Consider the following 27729-nt stretch of genomic DNA (forward strand, 5'->3'; position numbering starts at 1 on the left):
ACTCATGGCGGAACAGTTTAGACGACTCCTGACAAAACAGGCAACTACATCATTTGCAGCAGTGTAAAAACGGAAAGGAAAAACTCTTACTGATAGTGCCTCAACCAGTCTGGATTTTTATAGTAATGTTTGCATTAGTGCCTTTCAGACATGTCCTCAGAGTTTTTGGGTGAACTGACCCATTATTCATTACTTATCCTACTTAGCTTATTCACAACCAGTGATGTCCAAGAAGGTAGATTGGTAGCCATAAACATTTGTGTACATGTGTCATTAAACCACACCTGAAAAGAACTCAGCATCGATACAAAAACTTTATTCTCACAATATCAAAATTGACAGACCTATAGAGATTTGTAGATTAAAAGGAACTGAGAGAGGAAACAGCGGTGAATATAGTGACTCCTGTTGGCCAGTGATTACATTTCTGGTATATGTGACGGTGCTGAGCATCAGCATTGAGCATTGAATAGTGATACACAAACATAAGAGCAAAAAGAGGGTTGAGGAAATTCGTCATCTTGCATTTAATCCTGGCAGCAACAATTATACAAAAACAAGACAACATATGCATTGAAGGAATTCCTTAAATGATAAAATGGTTAAATGTTCTACTTCTGCATATATTTCACAAAAGAAAAAATCTAACTCCTTTCAGATACTTCTAAAACTAAATGACAATGTTTGTCTTGGAGTAATACTACAAGAGGTTAATTGTGGTATCTACAGAAAGATAGAGAAATGGAAGGAGGCTTAGGGAAGAAAACGAGAAATGACAACAGTCATGGGCCCAGTATCCACCTCGCCCCTACACCCTTCACAGTGACTGCTCTGTCAGCCTTGGGCAGTATGGCAAAAATCCAGGTCTTCAAGCTGAAGCTGTATGAAGCTTTGCTGGGTTTGGCAGGTTTTCTGTCTAACTGCTCTGAGTTCAGACTGACAGGACTGTCCAGCAGCAGGATGGAGGGCAGCTGGTGTGAAATGGTGCCAGAGATTTCAACACATCATTTAAAACTTCACAGGAAATAGTCGGCTACTGGCTTCTTGGAGGGGATGCCTCTGGTCTCCTGCGGCGCTGCTTCAAATATGATGAACTCTCGCTGTAGATGTTCATCCAGCTCCAAGATGGCCGCCACGTTTCCACATCTAATTGTTCAGAAAGAGACAGAAGTGGTTAAGTACATTAACATAGTAGGCACACCTGTTCGCTCAGTGGAGAAAGCAGGTGCCCCATGTATGAAGGCAGTGTCCTTGCCATAGTGGCCGCATGTCGTGTCCCCTTTCTTTACCCCCATCACTCTGTCCTATCTAATAAAGCTGAAACTAACCAAAAAAAAAATAAGGACATTACCATAGTAATGTTGCTAGCTACATGTCTTACGTCCCTGATGCAATAAAATCTTAAAGGACGCCGTAAACTCACTATCCAACCATCCTGGGGATGCACCCTATTTTTTTCCCCCCAAATTGCCACATTGTGGACAACAGATCCATGGGTGGAGCAATATGGCTTAACAGTAATAATGTGGTATTTTCAAGCTATATGTTTATACATGATAAATATCAATAAATCTCCTTTAACCGAGTACTCACAGAGTACTTTATGTGACTTTAAAAGACCCTTTTAACAATAACTTGAATTAATGAATATTCATGTATGTTGAAAATGTATGGGTAAGGAAGCATGTAAGAAATGGTCAAATTTAAATCCCAAATCTGAAAACGTTACAACTTTCTAATATAATTTACAAAACAAGACCGTATATGTGTCTTTACATACAGTCTATGTACCAAACATACAAATGTCATATCTGGAATTAAGCACAGAGAGCACCAAATCCATCTATCCAGTATCAAGTGGGCCTAAAACAAATCTGACATGATTGTGATTTTTTGTGAAATTCATAAATATTTAAATAAGCTTATATATAAATTTAATAGTTCAACACTGAGAAATAAACTTCTTTTTGAGAAGTGTTTTATGTTTTCCTTAAAAATAATATAATAATAATAATAATACATTTTATTTGTGGGTGCCTTTCAAAACACTAAAGCTCATCTAGGTACTAGGGAAAGGGTGGAAACCAGACTGAAATTGTTAATAAAGTCAGTCAGATAAGTAAGCATGAACCTGAGATGCAACTGCTTTTTTAAGGATTTTAGATAGAAAAGGTAGAAAGAAGAACAAAACAAGACAAAAGTTATTGAATATCTACGGAAGGAAAATGACGACTGCCAGTGACGATCTTTTTTTCAACACAGCGCACCTGCTCAACAGTACAAAATCACTGTGTCATCTTCGAGATGAATGAATGCAGTATTGTTTCGCGGGACAATCATATTATCAAAATGTAGCATTATCGAGGGAATAAACAGTGCTTCCCTTACATCAGTGAATACAGCATATGTGGTCACAGTGGACACTATGCCAGAGGACAACAGGGATGTCTACTGTAATATCCTACATAGACATTAATTGATGACATTTTATGAATCTAAAAACAGAAGGGTACTGTCTTGTTCTGTCGAGAACCTTGCGCTGAGCTGCTGACACCACCATGTCTGCCACATAGCAGAGAACTTGGGAAGAAGGCTGCTGGACAGATGTCAGGTCTATGCAGTAAGTCACGGACAGTCTTATAATAACATCTAAAACATAAATTTCACTCTCACTGGTTTCTGTAAAACGAGAAATACGTACAAAGTAATTGAAATCACATGGCACCAATGATTTCAAGACAGTCTTATCGTTCAAGGACAAAATAAAAAAAATCAAAGTTACAAGTTAATGTTTTTGTTTTTTTGTTTTTTTTTAAAATCAGCTAGGAATGGCCGATAAATCGATTTTATCGATTAATTTGAATTTGTGGTTCAGGATGATTTTTAAAAATGCAAATCTCGATTTTCTCCTCCACCATACCTTCCCAAAAATGGCCTAGTCTGGTCATCTATTTGGAACTTGTTTCGGTTTTGTGGCGTTAGATCTTAAGCAAACCACAATCCCCTGCAAAGTTTGTTTAAAGGGTGCCGCAACCAAAGGAAGCAGTGCGACCACTTTGTTTCAACATGTCAAACAGAGGCAGGAGCCAAGTGGGAAATATGTGTCTCACTCTGAGATGCACAAGACCACGTCAGCCTACAAACACCTGATATAAAGCAGCTAACATTAGTGGAAACATTTTCCCATTGTGTCCCGTATGACAGCACAGCCACCCAGTGCAAAGCTGCAGTGTTTACCCAACAATGTTGAGTAATGAGATGAGACCCCCCGCCAGGCCTAAATGTCAGCAAGGTTTGCGCAGGACGTTGAAGTTGGCCTTCACTGTATTTTTTTCCCCTTAGGATGTTTAAGCAAACTTGCCAACCCTCACAATTTTCTAAGGAGACTCCTGTTTTTCCCTGCCCTCTCCCCCAGCATCATGTTTGTCCCGTATTTCTCCTGATATAGAGCCCTCAACCATGCGCATAATCTCCATCAAAGTATGTGAAGTTGATGCAGCACTTTAATGCTTTAAATACTTTAATGAGTTTATACTTATGTTCTTTGGTGTTGCAAAGAGCTCATAAAGAAATGATGAAACGGATAATAAGCATTATTAGGGAGCTATTTTTAGACTGCACATCGATCATGTTATCAGGGCCGCTGTGGGTGTGCGATCATAACTGCTTTCTTGTTATGCTCACACATTATAGAAGAAAAATCACAAAACCTAATAAATTCTGCATATGTATGTTCCACTACAGAGGAACTATAGAACAAGCATTTTTCAGCAGCTGGGCTCTACAGAGAAACACGTCTACATTAGCCTACCTGCTAATAGATCGTCAATCAGGCCATTATATGACGGCTTCTGAATGAGTTCTGTGGTGACACTAATGACAGAGAGGCCAGTTCGACATTCCTGTCCTATTGTTGAACACAGGTATGTTTTAATAAGCTTAAGTTTTGAAAAACTTCACCCAACAGAGGCATCTGACTGTTTTAATTACTGGTAATCACGTAAAAGCGTGCCCTTGCTGCTGCCTGTAGCCTATAGCCTGTAGCAGCGGCACTGGCCATTGTCAGGATCAACTATGAAATCGCAGAAATGTTTCATGATCAAAAGATGGATTTATTATTATTGCTTCAGCTGAAGATGTTCTGCTAAAATCACATTTCTCCTATTATAAAGTTCTGTGGTTGCTTTGTTTTCATTCACACCACAAACAAACTGCACCAGGGTTTACTTGGAAGCGGAACAAGACTCCCATTTTCAAGTGGACCAGAGTTCGCTTGTTTGGTCTGCGACAGAGTTCAATTAACCTTCACACCACCCCAAACAAACTGGATTATCCGAGGAAACGAACTATGGTCCATTTAAAGTGGACATTTTTACTATTTTCAACAACTGACAAAAAGAAGGCCTAATAAACATAAATAACACACCTAGCTGATCACACAGCTGATTGAAAGATCCATTGGAACAGACTGAAAGCGCAACAGAGGTAGACCTCTCATCCAGCTGCGGATTTAGTGATTTGGAGGCCTGGTGCCCCAGCCTAACTGCCTTGTTTTGGTTTTTACCCATTCTCTAACTGGGAGTGATGGTGGGCTGTTGGCAGCTGTAGAAGAAGTTATGCTGTTCTCTATCCCCCTCAATGCAACTAATAAAGACAAATGCAGGTGATGTAGAAACACTGAAAGCTGTTACACAGTTAGGCTGAATATTGCTAAAGATATAATATAAATTAATTCATGTAAATATGTTTTGTAAAATAACTACAGCCTTCAGTGCAAATTAAAACAACTCCCACTCCCCTGAAAATACACAGTGCACTTTTTAAGTTTGCAGCTTGCACTCAAACCCCCAAAAGGAAATTCAGTTTATTACATTAACAGAAGGGAAATTCAGTTTGCCTTTAATTTTTATTGCTAAAATTAAAATCAAAACTTGTTTTGAGTAATTTGTCATTTGTAGTTTGTTTTAAAGAAGGAAAAAAAATATTAAAATTGTTAATTGGGTTTGGTGTGAAAAAAATCAGATTTATTTTTAGGCCATATCGCCCGGCCCTAAGATCAGCTGAGTGTGTGATTAGAAGAGTCGAGTAGGCGCAAAATTGATCAGCGCAGATAAATGTCCACACACCGCCTCTGCAGTGTGGCTCATTGCGCAAGTTGCCAGGGCATTTGTGTAACACTAACAAGCAATGCAGCTCCACAACTGGCCCTGAAGACTTGAGAATATTTTTAAATGATATAAAAGACCAAAAACAGATAGAAAAACATGATGCGCAGGGTCTCGTATTCACTTGTATTTTTTTCCAGGTAGAATTCATTCACAAAGGGGGTGGGGGGGTGGGTGGGGGGCAGATTCAAATAGTTTGTGAGCAAACTCTAAAATCAGGTGAATAAAAGAGTATTCTTAAAATGCTGAATTGAGAAATCATCATCTAGAGATAAGGTAATGTTTATGCAGGTGAGGGTGGGAGAAGACCCATATATTGTGGCTGGGAGTGAAACAAACAGGCACATCGTGGAAGCAGGCAGTAATTATCACAAATGCAATGGGAGCGGACAGGAACAGGATTAAGACAACAGTCCCATGCAGGGCTATACCGCAGTGTACTGATTTTCAAGACACATTTCTGAATTGACACTATGACGTGCAGTACCACACCCTGCCCGCCTCCAGCACATATGACCAATTATTTTCCAACCCAACCTGAGAACAGAAGATCTGGCCAACACGAAACTGACTATCCTTAAATGACCATGCGCTGTTCAAATAATTTGGTTAGTATGAGGTCAAATTTATGTCAAATATCAAGAGGGCAATAAATATATTCACAAGCAAATTATAATGTCTCACTTGCAGATATTGCCACACACACAATAAAATGCTTTGCACACAAATTCAACAACCTTGCACACAACCTTGAGCAAATTCTATTGTTTTACGTCCATTCAGCTCTTCACACACACATTCATCAGCAAGCACTCACACTGACTCCATGTAAGAAGCTGTCTGCTCACAAAGCAGACAGCTTCTTACAGGAAGGCTGTGTGCTTGCTGTAAATGAGTGCGCAAAGAATTTAATCACGTGTGTGGAAGTTAATATCTGCACATATGAAACGATATAATTTGCTAGTGGGTACTGAATCTTTTGTGAGGTGGTTGAATTTGTGCACAAAGATTTTTATTGTGTGCATTGGCATTAATATCTGTACATGCAAGACATTGTAATTCACTGCTGAATATATGTATTGCCCCCTTAAGATTTGACATAAATTTGACAGCATAGGGTAAAGAAGCATTATTTAGAGTGATTACTGTAAAGGAGCGATTTGTAATCTCCAGTTACGCAGTTCATACTAATAGAGGTATGAAGAGGTATGAAGAGGAAGAGGTATGAGTATTTTACCCTTTAAATGTCGGTCTAATACTGTGTCCATACAACTGCAATTTACAGTCATCAGTCTTCAATAAAGGCAATTCATAACTGACAGCAGAGCAAGAATACAGCCAGTCAAAGTAAGGCTGCTTTCTTAGGGTTTTCACATTTGGCGTTTGTGGTTTCAATACAACACCAGCTGGCTAAACTTCTTCCTCCTCTCCTGCGGCAAACTAGAGGCTACAGTGACCATCGCCTCTCAGGCCAGGATGCATTATTACAGAAGGGATGATCCGTCCCTGGCTGCTTGGCAGCGGATATCTCTGTAATACAATACATAGACATCTTGGACATAATGACAAAGGTGTGACTTCTTCACACTCTGTTGATAGGGTTAGTTCATTTGTTAAATGTTTTAAACTAAAATGATGTCCAGAGCTTACATAATGCACCTTTAAGACATTTCATACATGTGAAACAAAGATAATATATTTTATTAAAAAAGGTAATTCGGGAAACACAATTCAATACTTTCCAGCCATGGCCAGCATTATTAATAATCTTTAAAAAAATAATGAATACATGAAGTAAAGAACAGATCTTCTGTTTTTATACACACTAAAAAAATAATATAGCTTCTTCACAGTCTGTTGAGTTAGTATTTTGACTTCATTTTATTTCCAGGTTCAGATCTGGGTTAAACACACGGGCGAGTTAAACCGCTGGTTCTTGATGATAATTATATTAAAATAAAATGAAAATGTAAATGACAGAATCTCGTCAATAGCATCGAAAGTGCCAAATTAAAATGCTTTGCTTATTCTCATAATATTTAGCAGCACCTCTACAAAGTAAACACAGCTGTTAGGAATGCACCTGACTGAAGCGGCTAACATATTTCAGCCAGCAGTCAAAAGTCAGAGGATTAACACATTAAGTTAACCTGCATTTTTAATCCACGTTGTTCTGATAAACTGGCTCCATTCAAATGAATCAGAGTGCTGTGGTCTTGTTATATTATACACCTTAAAAGCTGTGCTTTTAACTGGGACTTGATACTTGAACTTGTCTTAGAAGGTTCTGGCGTTTTGTCTATTCAAACAGGACTGTATCAACATACCTGTAGCAATAGTTGGGTGCTGACCACACAGTGAGCACCGTCTCGTTGAAGTGCCACTTGTAGCCCTCCATGACCAACTGGTGTGCTCGACAGATCATGTGGATGTCATTTGCTGCGTTGAACTGGGCCACCACGTCACTTCCAAATAAGTAGCCAGCACCCCTGGGACTCACCCCCCATCCTGTGGTGTCTGAGGCAGAAAAGGTCAGTGGCATCAGAGTTTAAAGCTGATAACTACTATTGTATATCAAACTACATTTCCACCACTGCATAGATTCCCACACATTAATTTATTTGTGGTTGGTCACCACAGCTAAATCATCTACCACAAATAGATTTTTGGAGTGGGGCTGTTAATTAAGAGCATTATTATAATATAATATAACATAATACAACATGGGGTTTAAGGATTAAGCTCATTTTCCCCATTTTTTTGCTGGTCAAAGTTACAGGAATGCATAAGGTGTGTGATATGAAATACAAACATAGTACACATTGTCTAGTTATTATCATCCTTAACTTCCTTCCATATGTTCAATGGCATCTTAAGAAACAAAACTTTTCCACTGTTTTCCCTTCAGCTTCCATGCGCAAGGGGCAGGGACAGTCCATCAAGCTGATGGGGGATTTCTTTCGTGTCTTTTTATTTCTCTTATGTGGTATCTATAAACAAAGAGTGAAACTCCGGCACACTGTCGAGCTTACTGCTGACATATTTATTGAATGAATAAAACAATGTTTCAGTCTGACAGACCTTTGTGAATTTTATGTGATACACCTGATGAAGCTCTGTTCCTGTCAGCAGTAAGTGGGACAGCGTGCAGGAGTTTCTCTCTTTACCACATAAGACAAATAAACAGACAAAATAAAATGCACCCTTTGTGGAAATACCTGTCATACATTCTGTTTTGCAGATTCTCTTCAGCTCGTATGCGTTAACAAAATCATAAGACTCAATAGAGGAAAAACTCCACTGAATGGCAGCGTTGCTGCTGCTTTACCGCCACAGAGATCAGTTGTGGATTTTTTCAAATACAGTGTAAACTTCAACTGATATTATTTTTCTAGGTTTTCTGCAGCCCCGTCCACAGCAGGACATCGCTTAGCTTCCGTACCGGTGTGGAGGGACTTTACTTCATTTTTCAAAGGAGGGGGGTGGCTGGGGTGTGACTTTTCTATTTAAAATGAAAATAAAATACTACCTTTTCATGTTGTATGTCCCTCACCTAGGACAAAATTAAAAACAAGTCCCTCCCCAATGGCTTAATGTTTTAAAAATGCCTTACCTGGTTTCCAGCAGCTCTTCTGCCCTCAAAAATAACACAGTCCCTATCTCTAACCAGCTAGTTGCAGAGTTTACAAATGAATCGTCCTTAGACAAGGATGTTACAGCCCTCTGTGAAACCAGTCTATCAGTTATTAACTAAGGATCTTCTGCTCCCAACCTAGAAAGACAAGGAGTTGACTCACAACCTTAAAAGAAAAATAGCCGATGTTTTAAAGGTTTAGAAGACAAATAAAGCGCACCACATTAAAGATGTGCTCCTGGTAAACCGCGAATACGTTGCTCTATCACCGCAGTGACAAAAAATGCATACCGTCACAGCCCTACCAGCTACTAATTCCATCTGGTTGCTTGGGCATGTTACTGCTGGTGGCGTCATACAACAGTGCATTTTTTGAATTTGCATCAGAGTCTTGTGTCCTGTTGGCCCTGAACAAGGTCTGTCAGTCCAGTGCAATAGCTTGAGCCAGGATGTTACCCTGGATTTCCACTGCTTGCATGTGCGTTGCGGTACGGCTCTGCTGCAGTTTTGCTCTGTGCTCTCTAATCTGTCAACTCCCACTGGTTGCAGTTTGAGTCTGGCACGGTGCAGCACTTACAGATAAGCTGGGGTGGCAAGACCGAGGAGATCCCGTGGTAATTATAGAATCACGCACAACATATCAGTACAGTACAGAAGAAAACAGTAATAACTCCATTCACTACCATAACTCCCAATAAGTTGTTCCATGCCATTTCCTTTCTATGGTTGTCCTTACAAAAATGATGTATGGTGTCATAAATAATTTTGTGGTTTTCCACCTCCATAATTAGCTTCTCCTTATTCATGTTCTCTGTAGTGACCTCTGACCCGCTGACCCCAGGTCATGTGATGATTGTGATGTTCTGTTGATGTAGGTAATTGAAATACAGTCAAATGTAAACACGTAGTGTTTTATTCTGAAAATTAACTGGATGTTTTAATGTTGTGTCGCTGTCTGATTTCCTGTCTGCTCTGTGCTTAATTTGGCTAAATTGATGCAAAGTGCTGGCAAGAAAGAGCCTGGCGTATCTGATCCACAAGCGTCCGGACTGTCGGAGATGGGAGGGAGTTGATTGGCAATGCAGCGGAGCCAGTGGAAGTTAACACGTATACTAGAGTGTAATCCATTTGCTCTGTCTCCCGTGACAGATCGGAGCCAGGGGAAATTAGGGGTTAACCATGTCTGTAAGGATGTGGGCAGAGCAGTCTCTGACGTCCCATTGCTGAATGAGCCTCAACTGCATCTCATCGACATTCTCCTGCTAGTGGACAGTAGCCAGAAGCAGGTTTGGTAAAAGATCAGCTCTCTGTCCAATTCAGTTTAGCCTTGCCCTGATGCCAGCTCCCTCCCTCTCTTCGTCCGGCACGTTCTATTTCATTTCTCCCCTGTGGTCTGACTGGCTGCAAAGCATATGCTGTTGATGGAGATCCTCTCGCAGTCTGCTGCATTCAGTCCAAAAACCCACACAACTTTTCCCAAAGTTAATAAGAGCTTCTCTATTGTAGAGAAGTCGTGCTTCAACAGAAGGGGCCATGGAGTTGTTAAAATAAAAAAATATATAAAAGTAGCAAGGATTTGTGGGGCTACTGACTGCTGCATCTACATGCCCTGCCATCGTCATACATACACACACATACATATACATATATATATACACACACAGATGGTGCTGCAGAATGTCAGGCGCACTGCATGTGAAACTTAATCGTTCATTCTGTGGGGTCTGAAAGTTAAGTTTCACTTGACCAACATATGCAAACAGCTCCTTGAATCAATTGATGTGATCTGATCAGCTGTGAATGGATCTACATCTTAATAATCTACCCCACTGGTGACAAATTGCTATGAAGGAAAAAAGAACAGATTGCTTGTATACCTTCAGGGTCTGACCACAGGAGGTCACACATTGGCCCATCATGGGGAACTTCCTGTTTTCTGTCAATGGTTCTGATTTGGTCCAGTGTTTGGATGGAGGGAGACAAGCCACCGTGCACACAGAAGATCTGTAGAACAGAGACAGGGAAAGAGAGGAGTGTATCAACTAAATGACATACCAGGGTACCCCCAGGGTTGTCAAAGTTAAATTTAGGACTTTTAAGACATTTTTAATACTATCTAAAATGAAATTTAATGTCAACTTTAAGGCCATACTGGCAAACATCTGATGGATATAATGCAAAATATGTGGACATTTTCAGACCAAGAAATAATTATATACCAAATAATTAAATGTAATATAACATGTTAGCAATACTCACATTCATATGTGATTAATGTAGCGTTGTAAGGTGTGTGTCTGTACTCTAATAACATTAAATGAAAAAGATATTACTTTGTTGCATTAAGAGTCCAAACCAGAACCAAAGAGGCCTAAAAAGAAAATTGTGATTTTATGTGAAATCAATAAAAATTTAAATGAGCTACTGTTTAAATTTAATGGTTAAACATTTTGTGAGATAAACTGTCTTTCTAAGAAGAGCTTTTAGGTATCTTTAACTTTAACTATCAATAAAACAGGATGATAACTATGATAGGAAAATGGTGATCACTGTTGATAATCATTTCAACACACAGCGCATCCCCTGGACAGTCGAGTCATCATCTACATGAATGGTTACAGTATTGATCAGTGGCACAATCATTATCAAAATAAAGCATTATCAGAGGGAAAAAAAAAAAAAGTGCATTCCCCAGACAGTAAAATGGTCACTGACAGCGAATACTGTGCTGGAGGATAACAGGGGTGTCTGTAGTAATATCCTATGTATACATGAATTCGGGTACATTTTATGAATCTAAAGATATAAAGTTATTGTTTTGTATTGTTGCGAACTCTGTGCTGAGCCGCCAACACCACCCCCTCAGCCCACAGAGCAGAGAGCAGGGATGACAGCAAGTACACGGGTGTCAGATGTGCGCAAAGTACCGGAGTGAAAAAAAAAAAAACAGTCATCACGGACAGTCTGATAAGAACATCTATAACACAGCATGATGCGTAACATGCAACATTACTGTGAGGAACAGTAAAACAAGTACAACAATTTAGACCTCTATAAACAAATTTAAGACTGTTGATGAATTTAAGACTTTTTAGGACCTTAAATTTGAGAGTTTTAAACTCAAGGTATTTTAAGATTTTAAGACCTTGTGGGTACCCTGGGACCACACATAGGGTTCCCCTAAACTGAGATGTTACTTAACCAGCTATTAGAGTATCAATACCTCTACAGAAACATATGAGTGTCTGGGAATTTATTGCACAGATTTTAATTGTCAGAAAAAATGAAAGAAATACTGCCAAACATATCTCACCTTGCCATCAATAATAGCAGAGAGGGACAAATAGTCAAATATCTCAGTGCAGTATCTCCAGACTGTGACTGAGCCGTACTTGCGGAGGCACTCGTCATAGAAGCCATAGACCTGGGTGATTTGTCTGGACTCATGGTTTCCCCGAATTAAAGTTATCCTGTCTGGATAGCGCACCTGAGGAGCACAGTAGAAGCAATGTGATGAGAGCAAGGGGATTCCATAACCCTTCTGCATGTCCTCAAGATATTAAAAAAAAATAAGCACAAGAATATATAGAATACATACAAGAAACACACACAGGGCTGCTTCTCCTGTTAAAAACTGCTGTAACAGTTGCTGAGCAGGTACAAAGATCATACATTTTCTCCAAACACTTACATATCAGAAAAAAAGAAACTGTATACCTTAAGAGCTAGCAGAAGAAGGAAAGTCTCCACACTGTAGAAACCTCTGTCCACAAAGTCACCCATGAAGAGATAATTTGTCTCTGGGACATCGCCACCAACCTGTCATGTGATAAGATTAAAATCAAGCAGTTTAACATTGGGGTACTGTGAACACCATGTAAATGAATCTACATTACATTGACACCAGTATCAAGCTTGACACAGGATCTGTTTGTCTGGATTGAGGAGCAGCACTCCTGGCAAACAGATCCCATCCAACAACTAGACCATGTCTTGCAAGCCCAACAATGTTACAAGATTTGTCTACAACCTGCTCCAAATTGGTATGTCAGATGTGGGCACTGTGATGACAAATGCAGTTAGAAAAACTTTCAACCAGAAATAAAAGCAAAATGTGACTACTACATTTGTAGTATAAAGCGTGTAACACACAGAAACTTACTCTAAACAGCTCTTTCAAGTCATAGAACTGACCATGTATATCACCACAAACCTTTGAGGGAAAACAAACAAAAACCAGAAGAAATATTAATACCACATTTAATCCACTTTAAGCCAAATTATGAGCAGACAACAGTAAAAAAAAAAACATAACTTACTGTGACAGGGGAGTCCACTCTCTGGACATTGCTTTCTTCAACCAGAATCTCTCTGAAAATACAGACATTCTGATTGATACACATATATTATCAGTTTGAGGGTGTGGGGTGGGGCAAAACACACACACACACATAAGCATATACATATATATACATACAGATATATGCATACATACATGGAGTGCCCCATGGATGACATTTTTTTGTAGACCAGCCTAGAAGCTAACATCGCCCCAGTTCCTCATCGAAAAGCCTATAGGATTTCTCCACTGGACTTTGGATTATTGCAGAAAATAAGCTCTGTGGTAAAAAAACGTTTATGATACCAACATGCTTGGTTCAGCAAGATAATCTTCACAAAAGAACACAATTTTCATGTTTTTTGAGGTCTAATTGTAATCACCAGACGTAAAAATCTACTGCTAGGCTAAAATGAACTATACTACAGTTGCGTCTCCACAAGGCCGCAAAGCTGTGTTCAGCACAGTTCGGTGGGATAGCGTTCTGTAGTCTCATTTAGGGACACAAAAAGGAACATAGCATCGAAGTTTATGAGTGGGGTTTTTACTGACCCATTTTATGTCATAGAACAAAACGTGTTCTTAAGCTAACCACAGACCTTATTTAAGGCTTCCAACCAAAAACCCATTCAAAAAACCCTGAAATTTTGAGACAAGGGAATCTGAGGTAATGAAAAGCTAAGTAAATTCCATGTTTTAGGACCTTACTGGGGTTCTCTCTCTTTCTGTGTCTCTCCAGATATATATGTGTGCACACACATATACACATACACACACACATACATATATATGTATATATGTTAGGGATGTAATGGTTCACTCATTTCACAATTCGATAGGATTCACAACACTGGGTTCACAATATGATTTTCCCAAAATTGTTTTAAAATACAAAATGAGATTACAGAAAAATTATGACTGAAATATATTGTTTTAATTATTTCAAACAATAATTTTACAAAATACTGCATTTTCTGTTCTTTTCTAAATCAATTTAAAGATTCCCTCATTATTTCTGAGGTAGGGTATAAATGCCAAAACACAAACTATGCCATGAATGCAAACTTTCACTTGGGACAGAGGTTGCTGGTGTGTAAAGGTATGCTTTTGCCAAAGCGGAAAGCAGAGAGGGCGAGTTTGAAGAACTAAGTTGGCCATTTCCCACTCGCAGGTTATAAGTTGGGCTTTCTCATTGGCTCTTGTACTTGTTTGGGCAAGTGGGGTTGCAAATGCGCTTGTCAATGTGGTTTGGCCATGTAGTTGTCGTTAAGGAGTAACGTGCGTAGGCGGGGCTTACCACAGGTCCTCACTATGATGCCGGCTCACATGCTGCATCATCTTAGTTGTGCTATTTGTATAGTTCAACAACCTCTTGCAATATTTGCAGACCGGGTTTTTTTCCTGTCTTTTCTGTTACCTTTATCTTTCACCTTTATACTTTCTGAATTAAGGAAGCTCAAAATGCCACCACACTTCCAATTTGAAACTTTAGGGCACATCTTCTCTTTCAATATTGCCTGTCACAGAGCCTTTGCTTTGTCTTATTTACATTGACGAGCTGTCTCTAGTCTTGGACATGACGTAGGACACTGCGCAAGTATTGACGTGACACTTTGAGCAAGCAAAGTCAAAAGCAGACTACCCTCTCTACTGTTAAAACAAGTATCACGGTGATGATATTTTGAATCTTATGCAGTTTTTTTTCCAATTTTTAACTGCCTAGTGATGCTTCATTACATCCATAATGTATGTATACAAGAGCCCAGCCGACTTACCGGTTTACCAATAATCTTGGCCGATGTGAGTCTCTCACAGACCTATATTGGCATCTGCGTATATTTCTTCCAATATGCGCCGATTAGACAATTTTTTTAAAGACCATACAATGCAGAAAACGATGCTTGGGTGGTTTAGAAATGGTTTCATTATATAGTTTGTCCAGCACATTGCACTCTGCCTCCATTGTTTTCACTACTCTTAGAACTCTGAAGCACATTAGCAGAGCTAACGTCACTGCAGAGCAGATGGTGGAGCAGGTAAGCCACATAGAAATACATACTGTTAAAATAATAAACAATGGCCCCATCATTTTGCAAACGAACAAGACGATCTAAGGTCCCAGGGTGACAGGAGGAAAGGACCCTGTCAGCGGTGTTCAATTTAAAAAGCAAGAGACATTTGTGACGTATTTAGATCATCACAGAACAAGGAGGTAATATACTGTCATTTATTACCACGCTCGCTTCTCCCAGTAACCGCAGAACACCACTGTAAGCGGCTGTCAGCCCAGCATCTCCCCCTTCGTGCAGGTGCACAGGCAGGAGGAGAGGAGACGCTCTTGCAGTGTGAATTCAGGTGTAGTTTGTTTCCAGCTCGGTTATTTTGAAAGACTAAACTAATATCTGATATTTGATTCCTTCCAACTCTCAACAAGCAGAACAATATGTAAATATGTAGAGATCACAACAAAGCCGTTAGGCCTACTTAGGGACTGTTCTGTAACTGTGGTGCTTTCTAACATTCTGGGAAATGTTCCACTCTATAGCTGCAGTATAACTCAAACAGATTACTCCTCCACCCTCTTCTGTCCCCAGTGAGAGGGGTTTTTTTTAGCTCCCTGGAAGGTGTAAATGCTGAGAAGCTATACTTCTTGTTTTACAAACAGATCCTAATTCACTGGCAGTTTTAAAATAGTCAGCAGTTGGTTGATTCTTAACAGTGCTGTTGATTATTTAGCTATTTATTTTACTGTATTTATTCTTTTTTTAAAATGGTCAGCATACACACCATACAGTACTGATGTGTATCTTATCTTATTAGTCTCACGCTCTCATGACACCAAAGCAAATCTCATGCCAAAACACTGCAACAGCAGAAGTGTTGAGCAATCATGTAATGCAGTGAAGGACTGACTGTAGAATACAGCCAATTACTTGACAACCGAGCGGCGTTTCACTATCACCAATCAAACAGCTCATTGCCCGACAGCGCAAACGGCTTTGTTACCTCTAAGTTTTAAGTCATTATTATCTCAATTAGATTTACTGAAATAAATGTGCGTATGTGAAACAAAAAGGGGATTTATTATTTTGGCTGGTAAAAAACATGCTTAGCTTGTAGATTTTTTCCACAAAATTGGCACTGTCTGGCAGACTGTAATGCCTCAACCAAAGTTATCAGCAACAATCACCTACAGATGCAGCAATGCTGAATGTGCAGCCTATCCCTCCCCATTCTGAAAACATCCTATGATTTCAGTGTGTGTATCATTACTTTTTGAACATTTTCCAGCACATTTCAACATTATCTCTATATATCAATTATCGCAATGATTTTTTGAACACGATGATTGTGATATGAAAATGTAATATCGTTACATCTATCAGATATATGTGTGTGTGTCTGTGTGTTTCTGTTTTCTGTGTCTGTACAATATGCATAGATGTGATCTATTACCTGGCTTTGGCACACAGTGCCTTGACTTCATTTTCTTTAATGAGCTCACAGCGTCTGAGCTGCTCTATCTGTCGGTCCAGGTCACTGATGTCTCCCATTGTGACACACATAGGGAGGGAGATCTGCTCACACACTATGGTCACACACAAGCACCGGGGTCACTGAAGAACAGGCTTTCTCCTCAGCCAACAGGTGCAGGCAGTTGAACTTCTTTCTCGTAAATTAATAGGGTTCTTCAACGCTTGGACGTCAGGCACTTGTTTTGCGGATGTTCACAGTAAGGAACTGTAGTTGAGAGAAAGACATGTTGAAGAAGGTAAACAACAAACTTAACCTGGGGGAAAAAGGCATGATCCCTCATGCAACCGGAGAAATTTGTGAAACATTAGTTGGGGTTATGTACTTGTTAACTTCAGTTTTCTCAATCTGATTATTGACGGACATTACATGATAAAGATAATCTATTCAGGGAATTCGCATTGCATTTTTCGTTTATTTACACAGAACACAGACAAACGCTTAACGGGAGAAAACTGACATTATTTCTTAGGGAATGTTAAGGCCTTTGGGCGTAGCTAAACAGTAAGCTAACCATTAGCATGTTAGCTTACACCACTGCTAACGACGTCAGCGACTGATTCTTTGATAACTTCTCCAACCATTTTGTTTAAGAATTAGCTCTGAATATGAACACCGATGTCTGCCCGCTGATACATAACAACTGCACACACTCAGTGTGCAAATAAAACGCAGACACGAATTAATCTGATGTTAGCTGACGAAATGCTTAAAGTTAGCTGGCTAATCACAGGCTAACACTACTTGGGTAATTTTGTGAGCAACCCTTCAGAAGGATTCACACTCCGCTGCTACTTCGACGAAACACGACGAAGAGCAATTCCAGTTAAGTGGATGACAGCAGAACAAACCTCTATACGTTTAATTCCCTGGATTTTGTTGTGTTTTGTCGTCCACTGACTCCTCTTCTCCCTCGGTGCCGTCTTTGCCGGTTCACTCTGCCCAGCTCATGAATCAACACTAGGGACTTCACTGTAACTTCCGGTGTCGGGGACGCGCATTGCTCAGTGTGGCCCATAGACATAATATACAACCCTAACCCCGTATATAATGTCTATGAGTGTGGTTGGTGTTGTGTTAAGGCAGTTACCCCTGATAGGAATTGTGTGGAGCGGGCATGCCTGCATTGGGACACGTCGATTTTAAGGAAACTAAACAAGCAAAAAGAAGATTGTTTAATTTATCGTTTTTGCATTGTTGCTTTACCAACTATGTTTTACAGTGTAGCAAGTAACTCGTAAATGATAGATGCGTTTATTCTTCTGTATGTGTTGAATTTCGTGATATTGATTCTACTGAAGTGAGAATGTCTTCTGAAAAAACAAGGCAATCATAGCTCCTTCTTCATAAAGCAAACGTTTTAAAAACCTGTATTATTTAACCAAGACAATTATCTGACTTGGTCTTCCTATGTTCCTATGTTATGTAATTCACTGAATTTGCAGTCAACAGGCTACCATAAAAGCAAGATCAGTGTAATCTGTATCCCCACTACTTCACACACATGCTTTATCAAGCCTATCAGGTGTATTATCCATCCAACTATGTAAATATGGAGAGATTTCTTATTGCCTGTCAATAGCCACAGTGGGATATACCTCTCTTGACGATTTAGTATTTTATTAATTGAGTACCATGTCACTTCTTTTTTTTCAATTTTTATTTTTATTAATTCCTTCAGACACCAGAAATAGCAACATTACTATTTTTGGATAAATCACTCACTTGTACTGAAGAATAACAAAATAAAAGCACAGTATCATACAATTGCATAAGTGGAAATATTAGCAAAATCCGCAAAATGGACAGTATGTAATGAAAAAGACAGTTACATACATAATCCACTCCACATAGCGCTGAGCCACCTGAAGAACAAGAGAAGCTAAGTGAGGATGCTCTTCGTGGACTTAGTGCACTAGAATAAACAGAGTAATGACAACGGAAGTTCAAAATGCTCAGGTGCCACATGACACATGGAGGCTTCGAGTAGTTCCTGGCCATTTGAATACATTATACAGAGAGACAGAACTCAGATTTTCGCTAAATAGCAGTCAACAACCACATTTATTTACAATATACACAAAGACCATTGTATTTAGTTTCACTATTATATTGTTTTTTAAAGTAAAACATGCTTATATTTGAAGATTGTCAACAGCCAGGGTTAGATCAGACTTATTAATCTCACACTCAGGAGATTCACACATTTCAGCAGTTCAAGAATCAGAGGCAACAGAAAAAAAGTGACTGAGTGCTAAATAAGGGATAAATATGATTAAAGTGGATATGACATATATGGTTATGCTGACATATTTTAGACTTACCATGGTAAAGGAGCAGGTTGCTGTTTATTGCTTATATATATAAACGTGTATTTTATTTATCTTTGTCTTTCTATAACTTACTGCAACTAATTAATTTCATTAATATCTTATAAACTCAGAAACATAACTAGCACATCAAGTAGTTGGTATTTGTCCTTCTTTTGTGGTGTCCTTCCAGATAGTCGCCACCATGCTTTGCTGTGCTTCACGGGAACGATCCAGGTGTGTAGAGAAAGGCACCCTGACACGCAGATGAGGAAAATGTTGTTGAAAAATGCCAGCAGAAGTAGTCTTACACTCACCACAGATTACAACTACAAAAAATATGTGAGGTTAACATTTTAAAAACTGCATTAGAACATTTTACCCAAACAAAGAGCATACCAATGCGAAGCCTTGTACATGGTTTAAAAAAATAAGGAACAGGGAAAGGCTTGCAGAGGACAGGGAGCTGATTTTCAGGATGAGGGTGCTGTCTTAGTGCAGGGAGTCTCCTAGCTCCAGTAAATCCTGTGTAGCTCTTTTGCTGAAAGAGGGAGGGGGAAGTTTGAAAAGGTCAAGGCTACTTCATAGGTCTATGTCGTCACACTACTGTTAATATACAACACCCCAGTACCTAACAAAAAAGTCTCTTGGGACCATATCGTAAAACCAACAGGAAGTCAGCTATTTTGATTTGAAGTTTTAATTTTGGTGTATTTTTGGCCATTTTCAGGGATCGTCATTTTTAGAACTTGTCCTAGAGCTTTCATCAGATTGACTTCAAACTACCTTCATAAGATCCATGACACCAAAAGTTATCAAATTCATGAGTTTTCATCACACTGTGTGATCTGTATGAGGCATCTAGTTTGCATGTTCTGCTAGGAACCAGGAAGTAAACAGGAAGTGGTATGTAACTCTGCTGTGAATGGTCCAATCTGCCCCAAACTTCACATGTTTGATGACAGTCCTGCCCTGAACACATCTATATGACAGTTCTAAACTATAATGAGAGCGCCACCTATTGACACAGGAAAGGCAAAGTTTTACAGTAAGATGTCCAGCTCCTAGCAGGTTGACTCGATTGATCTCAGAATGGTCTCAAAAAATCTCTTTGTATTAAAACGAATATTGTAAGTTTTTATTAAAAGGCGTTCCTGCAGTGGGGTGGACATTTTCGATGTTTCGACATGACATCAAAAACTGTTATAACTTCACCCCAGATAGACAAATAAATTTCACAGATTTATTATGAGTCCGGGCCTGAAGACATCTGCAGTGCAATTTTGAATCATAGTCATAGTGCCACCTATTGGTAGCAGGAAGTTACTTTTTTTACTCTTTGATTTTTCCCCTGTAGCAGGTTAACTTAATTGCCCTCATATTCAATTAGAATACTGTGTGAGTTGTGAGTTGTGAGTTGTCATCAAACGCTGTTGCCAAAGATATGCATTATTTGCCATAAAACTGGAAGTACTTTTCGAGGGGCAAGGCATGCAACAAAAGTCAATAAACATGGCTAGAAACATCAGAAACCGCTAATTGTGATAGTTGACATAATTTTTTTGCATCAATCTGTCAAAATGGCTCCGTAGCGCCCCCTAGAAATTTTCAATGAACCAGCCCCCGCAGGCCGTTTAACCCAGACCTACAAACTTGGGTAACGTGTAACATACCAAGACCTACAAAAAAGCCTCTTGGAGCCATTCCCTTAATCGCACAAGAAGCCCATCATTTTTTATTTTATTGAAATTTTTGAGGGAATTTTTCCCATCTCTAGTAGAGCCCGATGGTTTAATTCACTGATATTAAAAGCCGATACGAGCCTTTTACAGACATAATGGAGCATTTTGTGCTTTGAAATCATGGTAAAAACTGACGGCGGGGTCCCAAATAAACACCCGCCGAGCGCCAAATGTGATCACATCTCTGAAGGTTATTCACCACACTGGCGGGTAAATATTTATGCCAAAATAGTCATGTATTAAACTCTGCTGAGAATCTCCATTGCATTTTTACAGGCACATGGCATTGCTGCATCTCTGTGTCATCTACACAGTGCACCAAGCCATCTCGAGCGCTATTCGTTCTGCGGCTCTGTTTACAGCACCAGACATCAGCTGATCACTAAACTATCACCAGCAGCCGGTCTGCTGGGAGCTAATGCTCCGTGCGTACCAATGAAGGTTATGAGATATTAAGACAGAACCCCCGTAATTTGAAACATCACAGCAAACTCTTTTTGGCTCTTACATTGACAGCGTCAGTGCAGCAGCTGCACTTCTTCAGTTCTTACCTCTCACAATAAAAGCCCTAGACAGAAAAACAGCATCACAGCTTGCCAGAGGGATCTCATTTATACACAGAGGTTGTGGTAACGAGATGTTCATAATATTTAATACTTTTACTTTAGATTTTGCTCTCTTCACCTCTTCTTTCAGTATGCATATTATCTCAGTTACAATTACTGAAATAAATGTAAATGTGAGGATAAAAAGGCTATTCATTATTTTGTCTGGTAAAAAATATGCTTGGCAAGTACATTTTTTCTTCCAGCCAAATTGGCTGATGCATCAAAAAGTTTATTGTGGACACTGACTGTCAGCTGTACAGGCAGCAAATTTCAATATTCCATAATAACACCGGAAGCTGCTGTCATTTGACTTTGCAGGTCCAATCTATGTCAAACTTTACATCCTGCTTAAGTGTAGCAGCCTGAAGACATCTACACGTCAATATTTGGTTATAGCTCCACCATTCTACAACAAAAAAACAGACATCTCCAGCCTCAACACTACATGGAGGAAATACTAAATCAATGCTGCATGGAGTGTTCCCCATTCTCAGAGAGATGCGGTCGCATCAGTCAGCATCCTGCCAGAAGCCCCATCGTGCGTGGAGGTGCGAGGTGTTGTGGTCTGATACTTGGCTGTGTTTTTTGCTCTGCGGGTGCCTGACTTTCCTCTCCCTGTCTTACAGAGTGAGCACCGAGGGGCGGGGCGATCTCCTGGAGCACGGGGTGCCCGGCACACCTGCAGCTTGTTCTGCCCAAATTGGCTGGCTTTATAAGCCACGCTCCCTTTGTCTCCTGTGCCAGATGATTCCCCTGTGTTTCAGCGTCTCGCTCGTGCTTCTTGTGATCTCCTGCCTCTTGCCTCGTGTTCCGCTCCTGCCTTTTTGTTAGCGTTCGTAAGTTTTGGGTGCCTTGTCACCGTTTTCTTTGTTATTTGTAGATCAGCTGTTTGTCCCATTTCGATGGTGATTTTTAGTTTACCTTTTTGTTGTTACTTTTCCCTTCGGGTGATTTTCTGTTGATACTTTTCTCGTTTTTTCCGTGTACCGCTTCCTGTTTTGTAATAAAGACTGTTTTTGTTGTAACTCTGCATCTGGGTCCTGGCATTTGTGACTGGTACGTAACAGCGAGGGCCCGTTCATCGCTGCTTGCAGCTTTAATTTTGTTTTTGTTTCCTTATTTATTTGTTTTTTTCTTTTAAGCAGATGATAAGAAAACAAACATCTTTTTGCAATATTTGGTGTATACAGAAAAAAACGAAATCCTGACTTTTCTTGTTTGTTAATTTGCCAGAGGGAATTGGATAATTAAACGAATAGATGATGCACGGACCTAAAAAGAGTTTGGGCTAGATCCTAACAAGCAACACTAGGCATCATGTAATATCATTATCATGAAATATCAAGTGCTGTAATATTAACAAGATTTACAAAAATGTTAGCACTAAAGCTAAGCTAATGGTATGCTAACACAAACTGTAAGAATATCTAATGTCAAGCAACTGTATGTCACCGGGGTCGCAGGTCTGGAGAGAACTTAACTCATATACTTAATTTAGATTTCCAACAACGCCACCTTGGGACTTGCATCTAAAGAATATTAATGTCATGGTTCCTGCATCCTCCTCCCCCTCACTGCCAGTAAATTTCCACTCACCTTCCTCTGACCTCCTCTACCTGCAAGCCCCGCCCACTGCTGCAGCCTGCTCTCCCCACAGCTGCAGCTCATCAGCAATCAACCCGGTATTTAAGACACTCCAGCCCACACACTCATTGCCAGATTGTCCTCTGCAGCATGCATGTCTTTCCAGCACTCTCCAAACAGATCATCCGTTGCCGACTCTGCCTGTCCCCGACCTGCTCTCCTCGCCTGACTCCTCGTGAACCTACCTGCCTTCTGTCCCCGACCACGAGCTTAGTTTCGGCATTCCGGAAATCTGACGGATTCCCCGGTAAAGACCTCTCTGCTCTGCTTCGACGATTCTCCTGCCTGATCCCTGCTGGTGCAGGTGCTGTTTCCGTGGACGGACTTCCCGGTAACCGAACCCCTGCCTGCCCTCGACCACTCCTCCGCTCGATTCCCGACAACGCTCACACACGTGTTGTCGGCTCGCAGAGCTACGGGGTTTCCTCGTCACCAGCCACAGTGGGTACAAGCTTCGTGTCTTCGCTTCGTGTGATTCCCAGAGACATTGCTTGGGCTCACAGCCCGAAGAACGAACTCTCAGTCTGTATCCTGTTTTTCATTCGTGTTGGTATTAATAAAGGTTATTACCAACTGCCAGTGAAGCGTACTGTACTGCATCTGGGTCCTCAATACACCCGTTACAATTAATTACACTGACTTTCTACCAAAGGGTTTCCATAAACAATAATATTCAGGTAAGATCCACAAATGAATACGGAGCTGCTGCAACCACTCTTCACATGTACCAGAAATTAACTGAAAGTTAGCAAAAACAATATTTAACTTAACAAAATGTGGCGAGGAGGGGGTGAATGAATATAAGAATAATATTGTTACCAGATAAAGGGGGCTCGACAACGCCACCCTGGGAATTTCACCCAGAGAATTAATTTTACAACTTAAGGCACACAGGTTCGTTAACTCAAAAAGCAGGAGACGTGGTTCCAAAAATTAAAACACATTTTATGAAATAATTATTGTTAAAAGCAAAGGTCAACCATTCACACTGTAAGGGGGGAGGGAAAAAAACTTAATCGGGGCTGAGGCCTAGTGGATGAACGAGAGCTAGTGCAGGGGAGGGATCCACTAAAAAAAAATAAATAAATAAATACATATATAAAGGGAATCAACTTAAATCACCAGGCATATGTGACAGACACACTCTCAGTGAAGAAACCCACTCCCAGGGACACAGCAGACAGGGGAGACCACTACGAACACCAGCACCGCCACCACCAGCCTTCAGCAACTGAAAGCAAGGGAAATTAAACGAATTAGTAGGGTTGCAAGAGAACAATACAAAACAACAAAATAATAAATCAGAATCTAACAAAAATTATAATTTATGGGCAGGTCGCAAGCTTAAACTTAACAAAATATATCAATCAATAACTGCCCAAGCAGAACTTAAACAAATGTAACCAATCATAAAAAAATGAAGGCTAAAGAAAACAAAACAAAACCCAAACCCGAATGACCGAATTACATATAGAAAATCTTTCACTTTAACCTAATTAACAAATTAATTACATAAGTAGCCAAAATCAGGGCTAATCCAAAGAAAAAAATACAAATTAACCCATACAAATAATCCAAAAGTAACAGAACGTAACCCACACGTTTACACACTCACACATATTTAAAATTGTGCTTCGGCCCGTGGCGTGCGGCTGAGCAGCCGTCACGCACAGGACGTTTGAACAAGCAATTAAGCCTTCACACTGTGCCGTGGAAGCCAAGCAGCAGCAGGGCAAAGCAGAAGCGGTGGAGACAAGCAGCAGCGGAGACAAAAACAGCAGCGGAGACAAAAACAACAGCGGTCCCAATCAGCTGGTTACATTAACACCTAACCAAGAAGAAAAATACTATTAGCATGGCTAAATGACTGAACATGATGCGGTGCGCACTTCGAGACACATACCTTTTCAGTCACAGCCGGCACACACACAGACACACACGAGAGGAGGGAGGGAGAGAGAGGACTCCGGGCAGCGACCAGCGTTTACCTGTGACCACTCTAGCATTAGCCAATTAATAGCATCAACCATACCGTAGAGGGAGAGAGGACACTTACCACGGCCAACAAATGCAGCAGTACCTACACGAGCCACGGAGCAGCACACAGGCAGTCGCCCTACAACACAACACCAATGCCATAAGCACACAAACAGACACAAACAATCTGCGAGGTGAAGCAGCGTGCAGCCATACCTGTTGGCCAAGCGACCTTCGGCACGGAACTGACGCGCCGGTGATGACAGAGGGAGGCGCAAAAGGAAGAACTGGTGGGAGGAATGCCGCTTTTACACCAGCCCACCTCATCACGGCCACCAGCAGCGCTCATTACCAGCAGCGGCAAATGACAGCGGATAAACACCTCTATGCTGCTACAAAAATATCAAAACAAAAGAGAGTCAGCTAACCAAAACTACAATCAAAGGAAAAGCAAATCACAACATAATACAATGTGATTTAAGGCTAATCTAAACAAACTAAACAAGCTAACTCTCACTTCTGGTTGGCAGCATGCCAGATTGCATGCCAGATAATGCCACTGTGAGTAGAGTTCTTAAAAAATCTCCAAAAATCTCGAAATCAGTTTAAACTGGACCTGAAGTGCAATGGGTGATTAAACTATTCCAGCCAAATGATGTGATTTCGAGATCAGGAGCTGTTACAAAGAACTGTCGAGCTACAAACAAGACGAGGAAAACATATGTGACAATCAAACCAAAAGACACAGAAGTGAGTAGCCTTGAACAAGGTCTGAAAATGATGCGGGATCAAAGAGGAGATTTCTAAACAGATTGGGTTGTGTCACGTCTGCTCCTCTGCAGCCTCTCCTCACACACCTCTCTCCTAATCAGCCTGATTTCTTCCACCTGCAATGCTTCCCCCTCTCTCTCTCTCCCTCTGCATGGCTGCACCCTCGTCAGCAGTAACCACCTCCACCTGTTGCTCATTTCCTGTCTCCGCCTATATAACCTGCCCTGTGTCTCACCCTCAGTGCCAGATTGTTCTTCCTGATGAGAGACTTTCCAGCATTCTGTTCCTGCCTGCCTGCCTGTTGCCAACTTTGTCCGTCCCCGACTAACCTGCTCTGTCTCTGCCCCGGTGATCTGACCTGCCCTCTGATTCTCAACACCGAGTTTGATCTGCGCCTTCCACCTTCCTGCTCCCTGAGGAGAAAAAGGTATTCAGGGAGCCAGCTCTCCAGAGAGTTCCGCCATTACGGGAGCTAACTCTTCAGTGCGGCTCGACTCACAAGCTCTGCTCTTCCGGTGGTTCCCCTGCCCGAACCAGGTCATCGGTTTGGCCCATTTTGAGGCTCGACTGGGTCACCGAAGTGGACTTTCTTCCGTTTGGATATTGTTTTGACTGTGAACTATTTCACTTTGGTGAATAAAGTCTCTGAAAGACTCTGTTCAGTCTATGTGTTGCATTTGGGTCTAGTCACCGGCTGACAGGTTGGAATTTGAAAGTCAATTTATTATATCAGAGAACTAAAAATCTGGTAAATTAATATCCAACTTTACTTTTATTTGGTTTTTCTGCCCCTTTAGTCACAAAATGTTTGAGTTTAGATTGGGAAGTTAACTGTAAAAAAAAGTTCTCTTTGGATGAAAACATAACATAAATTCTCAGGAATGTTTAGAGATTTTGAGGTTTTTGTTGAAGGAAGGGAGTGGGAGGGATGGGGGAGGGGAAAAATATGAATTATGGGCACTTCAGGTCTCTTAGATGGTATATATAAATTAGTTACAGAGAGACACTGGGAGGAGCCTTACATCGTTGTATGCTGTCCACCATACAGTTATGGGTAATTTCTAATCCCATAGCCATGGCTACAGCTACCATCTTGTGGCAGGGATTAATTAATGGTAATTCCCTTTTTCACATAACTTAAAAAATATGGAATACTTCCTGTAACTATTTTGAGGTTGCAATATTGGGAAGTTTATGTTTGGGTATTTGGGTAGTGTCTTTTATGATTTGCATGTGCATAAAGTTTATCTGTATGCTTTGTTCCTCCTCCTTCCTTGTTTATAGGCTTTAAAAAGGGTCAAAAGGCCCCCCTTAAGCAGTGTGATGGGGACTTTAAAATGGTAACATTTAACAATAAGGTACACAAAAAATGAGTAGTTACTGAGGAACGAATGAGAAACTAATGATTAGTTAATTGTCAGTTTTTGAGTAACTCCCGATCAAATGTCATACAGAAGCTAATCATTACTTAATAGGGAACTGATGAGGAAGGAATGAGGAACCATAATAAGGTATACAAAAAAATTGTATTTACTGAGGAATCAATGAGGAACTAATCATTAGTTAATGGTCAGTTCTTGAGTAACTCCCAATCAAATGTCATACAGTAACTAATCATTAGTTAATAATTTGTTAACTGATAATGACTGACATTCCACGTCCCCAGAGCTAACTTCTGCCGAGGATCAGACTGCCAAGGTCCCCGCCTTCGGCTGCCGCCCAGCCCACATGGCACCCGACCCCTACGGCCCCTCCTACGGGTGGTGAGCCCACGGGAAGGAGGTCCCATGTCACCTCTTCGGGCTGTGCCCGGCCGGGCCCCAGGGCAAAGGCCCAGCCACCAGGCGCTCACCATCGAGCCCCACCCCCAGGCCTGGCTCCAGGGGGGGGGCCCCGGTGACCCGCATCCGGGCGAGGGGAACTCTGGACCATTGGTTGTCATCATCATAGGGGTCTTGTGAGCTACACTTTGTCTGGTCCCTCCCCTAGGACCTGTTTGCCATGGG

The 27729-nt window shown here is 40.7% G+C and overlaps 1 protein-coding gene across 1 annotated transcript; it reads right to left on the bottom strand.

Moving 5' to 3' along the window:
- Positions 1 to 295: 295 nt before the first annotated feature.
- On the bottom strand, positions 296 to 17650 carry LOC121956128 (serine/threonine-protein phosphatase 4 catalytic subunit B). Its single transcript, XM_042504245.1, has 9 exons — positions 17524 to 17650; positions 16595 to 16879; positions 13119 to 13170; positions 12962 to 13012; positions 12517 to 12618; positions 12113 to 12286; positions 10677 to 10803; positions 7493 to 7682; positions 296 to 1146 (listed from the first exon to the last, which is right to left on the bottom strand). Exons 2-9 carry the CDS (start codon positions 16702 to 16704, stop codon positions 1017 to 1019), a joined length of 936 nt encoding a protein of 311 aa, XP_042360179.1. The 5' UTR covers positions 16705 to 16879; positions 17524 to 17650; the 3' UTR covers positions 296 to 1016.
- Between the last annotated feature and the right edge of the window lie 10079 nt (positions 17651 to 27729).

This window comes from Plectropomus leopardus, chromosome 17 (assembly GCF_008729295.1).
Source record: "Plectropomus leopardus isolate mb chromosome 17, YSFRI_Pleo_2.0, whole genome shotgun sequence".
Lineage (NCBI taxonomy): Eukaryota > Metazoa > Chordata > Actinopteri > Perciformes > Serranidae > Plectropomus > Plectropomus leopardus.

Coding starts and splice junctions, on each gene's coding strand:
- LOC121956128 (XM_042504245.1), bottom strand. CDS start 16,704: ATGTGTGTCACAATGGGAGACATCAGTGACCTGGACCGACAGATAGAG. Junction 13,013..13,118: donor GAGTGGACTCCCCTGTCACA/GTAAGTTATGTT, acceptor TTTCCCTCAAAG/GTTTGTGGTGATATACATGG. Junction 12,287..12,516: donor TTCTTCTGCTAGCTCTTAAG/GTATACAGTTTC, acceptor TGTGCTCCTCAG/GTGCGCTATCCAGACAGGAT.